The sequence below is a fragment of the Megascapheus bottae genome, chromosome 18 (assembly GCF_031878675.1).
Source record: "Megascapheus bottae isolate mThoBot1 chromosome 18, mThoBot2.hap1, whole genome shotgun sequence".
In the NCBI taxonomy this organism is placed as follows: domain Eukaryota; kingdom Metazoa; phylum Chordata; class Mammalia; order Rodentia; family Geomyidae; genus Megascapheus; species Megascapheus bottae.
Window position 1 is genome coordinate 25,498,699 of NC_143526.1, and position 10,817 is coordinate 25,509,515.

At 43.7% G+C, this 10,817-nt stretch overlaps 1 protein-coding gene across 1 annotated transcript; it reads left to right on the top strand.

Moving 5' to 3' along the window:
• The first annotated feature begins 5,503 nt into the window (after positions 1-5,503).
• On the top strand, positions 5,504-10,397 carry Pcna (proliferating cell nuclear antigen). Its single transcript, XM_090352031.1, has 6 exons — positions 5,504-5,882; positions 6,919-7,016; positions 7,141-7,208; positions 8,410-8,604; positions 9,812-9,935; positions 10,020-10,397. Exons 1-6 carry the CDS (start codon positions 5,662-5,664, stop codon positions 10,097-10,099), a joined length of 786 nt encoding a protein of 261 aa, XP_090208157.1. The 5' UTR covers positions 5,504-5,661; the 3' UTR covers positions 10,100-10,397.
• Positions 10,398-10,817: the final 420 nt, after the last annotated feature.

Here is a 10,817-nt window from a genome sequence, read left to right on the forward strand (position 1 = left end):
GTTGAAATCAGGGCCTGGTCACTACCTCTGAGTTTTATTCAAGGCTAGTGCTCTACCACCACAGCTCCACTTACAGCTTTTTTTCTCTTTTAACTTAATTTGGAGATAAGAAGATCACAGACTTTCCTACCCAGGCTGGCTTCAAATGTTGATCCTCAAATCTCAGCCGCCTGAGTAACTAGGATTATAGGCTAGTCACCAGTGCCCTGCTCTTTCCTACTTCTTTTATTGAGAACATTTTCATTAACATTCATCAAACATCTTTCCTACTTTTTTTTTTTTGCCAGTCCTGGGCTTGAGCTCAGGGCCTGAGCACTGTCCTTGGACTTTCTCAAGGCTAGATCTCTACCACTTGAGTCTCAGCACCACTTCTGGCTTTTTTCTATGTATGTGGTACCGAGGAATCGAACCCGGGTCTTCATGCATGCTAGGCAAGCACTTTAACCACTAGGCCAAACTCCCGGCCCGCCATCTTTCCTATTTCTAAGCAATGCCTCAAGAGTCCTCTATCCTTACCGTGTGTGTGTGTGTGTGTGTGTGTGTGTTTGTGTGCGCGCGCGCGCGCTGCGCGCGAGAGAGAGAGAGAGAGAGAGAGAGAGAGAGAGAGAGAGAGAGAGAGAGAGAGAGAGAGAGAGAGAGAGAGAGAGAGAGAGAGAGAGAAGACACATAGAGACAGAGAGATTGGGAGGGTATGAACTCAGGGCCTGGACACTGTCCCTCAGGTAGGTTTGTTGTCATTTTGGGATTGTTGTTGTTGTTCAAGGTTAGCATTCTAACCCCTTTGCTTCTGGCTTTTTGGAGTTGAGTCTCACAGACTTTCCTTCTCAGGCTGCCTTTGGACCAAGATCATTTCACAGCCTCCTAAGAAGCTAAGATTATAGGTATGCACCACTTAACAGTGGTTTTGTTTTACTTACCACATTTCAGTTCAACCATGTGAGACATTTTCAAAGAGGAGGTGCAATTTCCTTTCCACAATTTTAATCTGGTCTGGGTTTAGGGTAATTACTGAGCTTTCTGGAAGGGCACTATATATTCATGATTTTATGATTAGATTCTCAAGTTCTTGTAACAGTGTATCAAAGTAACAGGAAAACAGATTTGGAAGAGCCCTAAACTCTGAATTTCATCCTATTTAACAACATTGACTAAATACATGGCTGAGGGTGTAATCACCAACATACAAAAAAAGGAAAAAAAAATCAACCAGCTCCCAGAACCAAATCAGATTCTGAGGATTCAGGCTAACGTTATGATCAAACAGCATTTATACAAAAAAAAAAAAGAGAGAAAAAAAACTCAAGTTTGGTCTCTTGGGCACAGTGCTATTGCCTGATCCAAATTTATGGCCTTCTACAAAATCTTCATACTATCAGTTTGAGTTGTGTTCTTTGCCAGTGAAACCTAAATTGTACTTGTCAGTGCAGTGCTTTGGGCATATTGAAGCTTAAAAACATATGTGGTCCTATAGCCACAGGGGGCAAATAGACTGGTAGCTAGGTGAGGCTGTTTGGGGAAATGAGGAGGTTGTGCTGGGAATGCTTAAGGAGCCAGAAAGAGGCCAGGAGAGGCAAAGTAGGACCTGTCAGATTTTTTGTTTTTATTTATTTATTTTTTTTGCCAGTCCTGGGCTTAAGCTCAGGGCCTGAGGACTGTCCTTGGACTTTCTCAAGGCTAGAACTCTACCACTTGAGCCTCAGCACCACTTCTGGCTTTTTCTAAGTATATGGTACCAAGGAATCGAACCTGGGTCTTCGTGCATGCTAGGCAAGCACTCTACCACTAGCCAAACTCCCAGCCCTTTTTTCTTTTATTTTTTTGCTAGTCCTGGACTTGAGCTCAAGGCTTGAGCACTGTCCTTGGACTTTCTCAAGGCTAGAGCTCTACTACTTGAGCCTCAGCACCACTTCTGGCTTTTTTTCTATGTATGTGGTACCCTGGAATCAAACCTGGGTCTTCATGCATGCTAGGCAAGCACTCTACCAATAGGCCAAACTCCCCACCCAAGTTTTTTGGAAGAGTTGAAGGACAAAATATGCAAATTCCTGGCCTAAAAGTATTATAAATTCAGTATTTCCTCAACTCCCACAAAATAGCAAGCTGTTCTGAGTCCTCCTCCTGGGCAAGCAGGAATTACCTGCCTCTAATCTCATGTGTCCTCCCAATCTAGGTTGGAGTAAGTCAGCCAAAAGGGCCAGAGCCTGCACAGCCATTTTGGGGCCACTGATAGACTGTGTACATGATAACAATGGTCTTGTTAGATCATAGGAGAGTTGAAAAATTCCCAACATATCTGATGCCATCATTGTCCTAATGTCTCGTGCATCATGTTCTCCCTGTGTGTTGCTCCTGGTGTAAACCAGCATACCACACTATGAACAGTATTCAATTATGAACAGTATATAACATGTGATAATAAATGGATATTGGTCTATATATTTAAAATAACCATGTAGTCTTTCTTCACATTTTGCGACGAGTCTATATGTTTACAAGACCATAGCGAGATTTCATATTTATGAAAATACCTGTGTGTGTGTGTGTGTGTGTGTGTGTGTGTGTGTGTAGGTACCAGGGCTTGAACTCAGGGCCTTGATGGAGCTTTATCACTTGAATCAAGCCTTCAGTGTGATAGTTTTTTGGGGGGGCTGATTAGAGACTGAGTCTCTACGAGTGTTCTAAGTTGATTTCACCCTTGATCCTCCATCCTCCTAAGTAGCTAGGATGAATAGCTCTGAGATCCCAGCTTCTTGCTATGCATTTCCTTTCTTATTGAGTTACAGTCATTGAGACGATACTTTTTTGAAGGGGTGATACTGGGATTTGATCCAAGGTCTCTGGCTTTTAGCTAGTTATTTTGTAGATTGAGTCTTGAGAATGTTTTTGTCCAGGTTGGCTTTAAACTGAGGTCCTCCAAATCTCAGCCTTCTAAGTAGCTGGGATTGCAAGTGTATGCCACTGGCATGTGGCTTGAATTTTAATTCCTCATCTGGAATTTGTTGAATAGATATTTGGAAGCATCTATAGCTTTATTCTCTAAAAGTTAGAGCAAAATTTATTTTCCTATTGAATAGTAGTACTTTTATTAGCTATTATCAGAGATTCTCATAAAATACAAATTGAGGGAGGAGGGGGATTTTAAAAGGGGTGAGATTGATTTGAATGTATGTAAATCTGTGTGGAAACATAACTATGAAATCTCCATCTGGATAATTAATGTTGACTAACTTTATAAAAAAAATTCTTTTGAAGGCGGGGAGTTTGGCCTAGTGGCAGTGTGCTTGCCTAGCATGCATGAAGGCTGGGATTCGATTCCTTGTTACCACATACATAGAAAAAACTGGAAATGGTGCTGTGGCTCAAGTGGTAGAGCTCTAGCCTTGAGAAAGCCCAGGGATAGTAGTCAAGCCCTGAGTTCAAGTCCCAGGACTGGCAAAAAAGAAAAAAAAAAAAAAGCTTTGGATTACTTACCCTTGCATGCTTTGCTTTCTCTCTACTGCTGTGAGACTGGCTCCATAGCTCATGTCTAAGCAAGCATTCTAGGACTAAGTTATGAGGAGCTAAAAAAAGTCTCCCCCCTCATTCTGAGGCAGTAACCATCTTGCTGTTTATATAAATTATGAGTGACCCAAAAGCACACATAAATTAAAGAAACAGAATTTTGGTGCCCATAAGTCCCAAGAACTGACCTGTCTGTGTTAAAATTGATCAGAACTGGTGTAAATTCCAGGGATGGTATTTGTTTTCTAAGCCATAAAACTACCCTCAGACAACTAATTAGGACTCTACTGGCCTGGGAACCTCCAATCGCCCTGGAATGTCCCTCAACCCCCCCCCCACCTTATCTTACTCAGACACCTAGTTGCTGTAAATCTGAGGTCTTTGCCTTTAAAAGCCCTGTAAAATTTCAGGAAGGGGCTTCCTCCTAAGCTTTGCTGTGTCGGGGTGTAGGACAGAGGCCCGGGCTGTAGTCTGCCTGAATAAAGCCTTGCTTTTGCATTTCGGAAAGTCTGACTCTCGGTGGTCTTCTTGGTGGTCATCTCACGACTTGGGCATTACAGTTACATCCCCAGCCCAAATACCAATCTATTTAATCATATTCTCAGCATAGAATCTTTCCTTTTCCCCTCTACAAAAAGCTAACTTCAAGCCAGGGGCTGTAGTTCACACCTGTAATCCTACCTACTCAGCAGGCTGAGATCTGAGGATCGCAGTTCAAAACCAGCTGGGGCACTAAAGTCCCTGAGACTCTTATGTCCAATTAACCACTAGAAAAACGGAAGTGGCGCTGTGGCTCAAGGGGTAGGACCTTGAGCTGAAGAGCTCAAGGACAGCACCCAGGCCAAGAGTTCAAGCCCCACGAGGGAAGGAAGGAAGAAAGAAAGAAGGAGAGATTAAGTGTACTTTATGAGCTGTTTTGTATTTATGTAATACCGGTATTTAAAATTCGTATATAGAAGCCAGGTGCTGATGGCCTGTAAACTTAGCTCCTCATCTGAGGATCACGGTTCAAAGCCATCAAAGTCTCTGAGACTCTTCAATTAACCACCAGAAAACTGGAAGTGGCACTGTGACTCAGAGTGGTAGAACACTACCTTTGAGCTGAAGAACTCAGGGACAGGGCCCAGGTGCAGAGTTCAAGCCCCAAGACTGACCAAAAAAAAAAAAAAAAAAATCTGTGGGCAGTGGCAGGTACGGGATGGACAAAAAAAGAAAAAAAACCTGTATATAGAATGTAAGAGTTTTAGGTTGGAGGTGTTACATAGAGTGTTCAGATCTGATACTGGGATTTGGGATGGGGACCTCGGGACTGTTTCTCTCTCCCTCTCCCTCCCCCTCCCCCCTCTTTCTCTCTCTCCCTCTCCCTCTCCCTCTCTCTCTCTCTCTCTCTCTGCCAGCCTTGGCACTTTACTAGTTGGAGGTAAGTCTCACAGATTTTCCCTGCCCGGCCTGCCTTGGAACCGCGATATCCTCCGATCTCAGCCTCCTGAGTAGGTGGGATTACAGAAGTGAGCCACCTGCCCCCGCGCCGGCCTGATTACTTTTAAGGGAACTGAACACCGACATGAAAAGCAAAAATAAAGTGCGTATTTAAGCAACTGTTCTCTGCTACCGAGCGTCTTCTTCCGGTTCGTTTCCATTTCACTTTCTCTCTCCTAGGCAGAACATGCTAGGAGGTGGGAGATACCACAAGGCTACCAGATCTCGGTGATCTGGCTAAACGCGGCCCGCAGGACTAAGGGGAAGAAGGAAGGGTGCAGACCTAGGAAAGAGGGCAAAGCACGAGAGCGGCCAGACAGAGCCCGACAGGCCTTGGACCGCTGAACTCATGTCCCGCCCTGCCCGTACGCTCCTCCTCCAACGAACACTCATCCTCCAATTGTTGGTTCGGTAGGGCGGGCCTTGTGCGAACCAGGGACGCGATTGGTCCTAGAGTTCCTTCGCTTAGAAGGTAGGCGGAGTCGGCGTGATGACGTAAAGCACGGGGCGCAGGGGCGGGAAGCGCGCGTTTGTGGGAGCCGCGGCATTAAACGGTTGCCGGCGCGGCGAGTGGTTGTGTCCCCGACTCTCATCAGATTCTCGCCTCCCGGAGCCCCGCGAAGCCTAAGCCATCTAGGCCTCACTCCTCTTCTGTGTAGCTGTCGTTGCGGATCCACCACCATGTTCGAGGCGCGCTTGGTCCAGGGCTCCATCCTGAAGAAGGTGCTGGAGGCGCTCAAGGACCTCATCAACGAGGCCTGCTGGGACATCAGCTCCGGAGGCGTGAACCTCCAGAGCATGGACTCGTCACACGTCTCCTTGGTGCAGCTCACCCTGCGCTCCGAAGGCTTCGACACGTATCGCTGCGACCGCAACCTAGCCATGGGCGTGAACCTCACCAGGTGAGCTGCGGGGCGGTGGGGTTCCGGGCTCTGGCGCCCCGCCAGCGCCGGCTCTTGGCGGGAGTACGTCCGACCCGGGCTCCCATTGGCTGGCGAGGGCCATCCGCGCTTTCTCATTGGCCCGCGCTTCCGGAGGCGGGGCCCAGCGGAGCCCGCGGTTCCCAAAAAGCCCGCGCTGGCAACCGCGGGGACCGGCCCTTTTCCGCGCCAAAGTCACAAAGCGCGTGATGGCGGAGGAAAAAGGCTACCTCTGTGTTCTTAGCTCATTAAAATGCTAGCAGTCTTGGGTGGCAAACCTTAATGTGCCCCGATGAAAATGTGTACCCCCCCCCCCGTCACCATATATAGGATCACTAGTTTGTTTCCAGTCTTTCAGTTATTGGGAGTCACATAAGCATCTTAGGATTCTTATCCAGGGCAATGGCTTTCACTTAAGGCATCACCACCCAACTAGTATACCTATTTGTAAGAAAGCTGTCACCTGTCACCTGTAATCCAGCACCGGAGAGGCTGCGGCCAGAGGTTGGTCCCTTTAATGCCAGCCTGAGTTCTGACCAAGACCATGTTTCAAAAACAAGGTGTGGGGGAGTGCCGTTATGACATTATGTGCGTGTTTAATACATTTACTTTTGTTTTCTTGACCCTGTGTGTGTGTGTGAGTGTGAGTGTGACCGGGGTGAGGGGGGCTAGTACTGAACTTGGTGACCTGGCAGAAAAACTGCTGAAGCATACCTCCAGATCATTTTTGGTCTAATATCACAGCCCGATAGTTTAGTTCACCTGCTGAAGGGATTTGGTATTCAGAAAGTACTCTTCGTTGATACCCGAAGGTGCAGTTGCTGTCTGTATTTTGTTTAAATGCCACTGCTTGCATTCATTTCAAAATCGTCGAACCCATGTACACCTTTTCCCCCAACAGTACTTGTACTCTTCTCACTAGTTCCTCCCACAGATGAAAATGGTCATTTCTAATTGTCTGGAAATCTAGATCTTGAGCAGCTGATGTTGATTTTAAACCCTGTATTTTGTGTTCCAGCATGTCCAAAATATTAAAGTGTGCTGGCAATGAAGACATCATTACACTAAGAGCTGAAGATAATGCAGACACCTTGGCACTAGTGTTTGAAGCACCAAGTAAGTGGTACCCTTTTAATGGATTTTCGTTACAGAAATGTGTGTTTCTGATAGTTTTTGGAGGGCTATAAAGTAGCTATGAACACATGCTTTTCTTCAGTTAACATCTGCTTTCTTTTGGTAGATCAAGAGAAAGTTTCAGACTACGAAATGAAGTTAATGGATTTAGATGTTGAACAACTTGGAATTCCAGTGAGTATCAGTTTCTAATTGAGGAATGTACTATGCAGATATCCGACTGATGATTAAAAGCCTGTAGGGAGGGAAAGTGGGAGAAAAACATGAGAAGGTGTATCAATGTTCAAGAAGTATTGTACCCACTACCTGAGAAAAGCAACTGTAACCCCTCTACATGATCCTGACAAATACATAGATATTTAAAGCCTATGTTCTGACAGCTTTTGGTAGACTATCTGCTGCATGTTTCAAAGTAGGCTTTTAGTATTTTGAGTGGCGCATGTCATTTCATGAAACTACAGGATTCTAAAGAAATCAACAAGCTGGGCTCAATGGCTCATGCTGTAATCCTAGCTACTTAGGAGGCTGAGATTTGACGATCGAGGTTCAAAGCCAGCCTGGGCACTAAAGTCCATGAGCCTTATCTCCAATTAACCACTAGAAAACCAGAAGTGGCGCTGTGGCTCAAGGGGTAGAGTGGTAACCTTGAGCTGAAGAGCTCAGGAAAAACACCTAGGCCCAGAGTTCAAGCCCCACCACCAACAAAAAAGAAAAGATAGCAAGAGAAATTGTTGCTAACTGCCTGTTTGCATTGCCTTTCCAGGCAAGTTTAAATTCTTTTTTCTTTTTTGTAGAATGTTTTTTGTATTATGGGTTGTTATGAAGTTGCGTTAGGAGAAATTAAGGCTCTTATTAACATTAAAGGAGAGGGGAAACATTGGGATGGTTGGGATGTTCAAATACCTAAGGCGTCCGTTTCTTTTAGAAAACAGGTGGGTGTGCTTGTACCAGCACTTCTGTCATACCCTAATGAACTCTTGATTAGGCTGTACAGAATGGCAAGGATGCTCTTGTTATTGGATAGTTGAAGGTGTTCAGAGATTATGAGACAAATTTACAGTAATTAAAAAAAAAATTATTGCTTTTGTGTTGGGGAGGAGGGCAGTACCAGAGCTTGTGCTCAAAGCCTCACACTTGGCTCAGCTTGCTTTACAGCTGGTGTCCTGCTGCTTGAGCCATGCCTCCAGTCCAGCTTTTGTTGCAGGTTAATTGGAGGTTGGAGTTTTACAGTCTTTCTATTTGGGATGGCTTTGAACTGAGCTCAAGATTTCAGCCTTCTGGGTAGCTAGAATTACTTGTAGCTATGAGCCACTGAGGTATTGCATCTTAGCAGATCTTTTTCAGCAAATTAGTCTTAAAATGTTTCATTTTCTAGGAACAAGAGTACAGCTGTGTGGTAAAGATGCCTTCTGGTGAATTTGCACGTATATGCCGAGACCTCAGTCATATTGGGGATGCTGTTGTAATATCCTGTGCAAAAGATGGAGTGAAATTTTCTGCAAGTGGAGAACTTGGAAATGGAAATATTAAGTTGTCACAAACAAGTAATGTTGATAAAGAGGAAGAAGCTGTAAGTAGCATACTTCTATGTAAATTTAAAAAATGCAGACCATTGGTGCTACTGTTTAGCACTAGGTTATTTGCTAATATCAAAGAATAATCAGTTGCATTGCAAGTAATTGGAAAGTTAGAAGATTCTATTCGATTCTGCAAGTGATTTATCATCTATTTTAAAATGATATCTGAAATGGGAGTATACATACACTCTTTTTATAAAACAGAACATTAAATTTGTGGATTAAACCTGCAGGTGTTCTTAGGTTTTTATTAATATTTGACTTTTGCCAGTCCTTGGGCTTTCTCAAGTCTAGAGCTCTACCACTTTAGCCACAGCACCTCTTCCAGCCTTTTCTGTATATGTGGTACCAACGAATCAAACCCAGGGCTTTCTGCATGCTAGGCAAGCACTCTACCACTAGGCCATGCTCCCGGCCCCTTTGTTTTTTATTTGCCAGTCCTGGGTCTTGAACTTAGGACCTGAGCACTGTCCTTGGGCTTTCTCAAGGCTAGTACTCTACCACTTAAGCCACAGCACTACTTCTGGCTTTTTCTGTGTATATGGTACTCCGGAATCGAACCCAAGGCTTCATGCATGTTAGGCAAACACTACACTCCTGGCCCAAGAATTAAAATTTAAATGATAGGGATCCTCATTAAGGCTAGAAAATAGCCAGGTGCCCAGTGGCTCGTGCCTATAATCCTAGCTACTCAGGATGCTGAGAGCTGAGTGTTATAGCTTGAAGCCAGCCCTGACAGAAAAATTTATCAGACTCTTAATCTCCAACTGATTACCCACCCCCCCCAAAGAAAAAAACAGAAATGGAGCTCTGGCTCAAGTAGTAGAACACTAACCTTGAGCACAAAAGCTCAGGGGCAGCACCCAAACCCTAAGGTTTAACTTGAAAAATACACTCCCTTAAAGTCTGAATTTCATAGTGTGATTAGGATTAAATAATGATAGGATCATCAGAATTAAATATAGTATCATTCACCTTGTTTAGCACATTATATGAAATTTATTAGCAGTCAAGAAGAGTAGCTTTTTCTATTACATATACTTGGTTATTTGAATACAATTCATAGAGGAAAGAGACTAATGCTTGTTTTTATTTTCTTCAAAGTTTAATTGCACCCTGTAGTAAAGGGGTTGTGTGTGCTTTCTAATGTATATTATGAATTAAAAGGAATGATATAATGAATCTTATTTTCTCCTGTAGGTTACCATAGAGATGAATGAGCCAGTTCAACTAACTTTTGCACTGAGATATCTGAACTTCTTTACAAAAGCTACTCCACTGTCTCCTACAGTTACACTCAGTATGTCTGCTGATGTACCTCTTGGTAAGATATATAGTAAGTTTGAACATTGTTTTTTAGGTAGTATATGTGACACTCCTCAGTAATGAATGTAATGTTTTCTTTCAGTTGTAGAGTATAAAATTGCTGACATGGGACATTTGAAGTACTATTTGGCTCCCAAGATTGAGGATGAAGGAGGATCGTAAGCAGTTATAAAATCTAAGAAAATAAAATCAGCCTTTGAGAACAGCTTCGAGACAGCATCACCTACTGAAGTCTTATCTGTCACCAAGTTTGTATCTGAGTACATATGTAGATACTGCTTTGTAAATAACCTATTTTCTGCTCCATTTCTCTACAATTTGTTTAAAGATTAAAATCCAAAGTTAAATCTTGTTAACCTAGAAATACTTTTGCCTTACTTAGAAATACTCCTGGTGATTTTTGTATAACAAAAGGATCTTAAGTGTTTTCCAATTTAAATAAAGTTGCCTAAATTTCAAATGCCACTGGACAGTGCCTTCATTTGGTCCTTGACCGCTTTTGTGTAAATGTACTTTTTTCCATTTTAGAGAAACTTGGTGTAAATACTGCATTATGGACCTAACAAAGTATTTCAAGTACAGGAAGCGACCAGTTGGATGAGCTCATTACCAAACTTTTTTTTTTTTTTTTTTTTGGTCGGTTGTGGGATTTGAACTCTGGGCCTGGGCACTTTCCCTGAGCTCTTCAGCTCAAGCTACTGCCCTACCCCTTGAGCCACAACACCACTTCCAGTTTTCTGGTGTTTAATTGGAGACAAGAGTTTCCTGAACTTTTTAGTGCTCCGGCTGACTTTGAACCTTTATCTCAGCCTGCTCCATATAGCTAGGATTACAGGCGTGAGCCACCTCAACCCAGCATGTTTTGCTTTGCTTTGTTATT

What these genes read in the sequence shown, in the direction of transcription:
- Pcna (XM_090352031.1), top strand. Translation starts at nt 5,662, where the DNA reads ATGTTCGAGGCGCGCTTGGTCCAGGGCTCCATCCTGAAGAAGGTGCTG. An exon ending in ATGGGCGTGAACCTCACCAG is followed by an intron (nt 5,883 to 6,918) that starts GTGAGCTGCGGG and finishes TTTGTGTTCCAG; the next exon opens with CATGTCCAAAATATTAAAGT. An exon ending in TTGAACAACTTGGAATTCCA is followed by an intron (nt 7,209 to 8,409) that starts GTGAGTATCAGT and finishes TTCATTTTCTAG; the next exon opens with GAACAAGAGTACAGCTGTGT.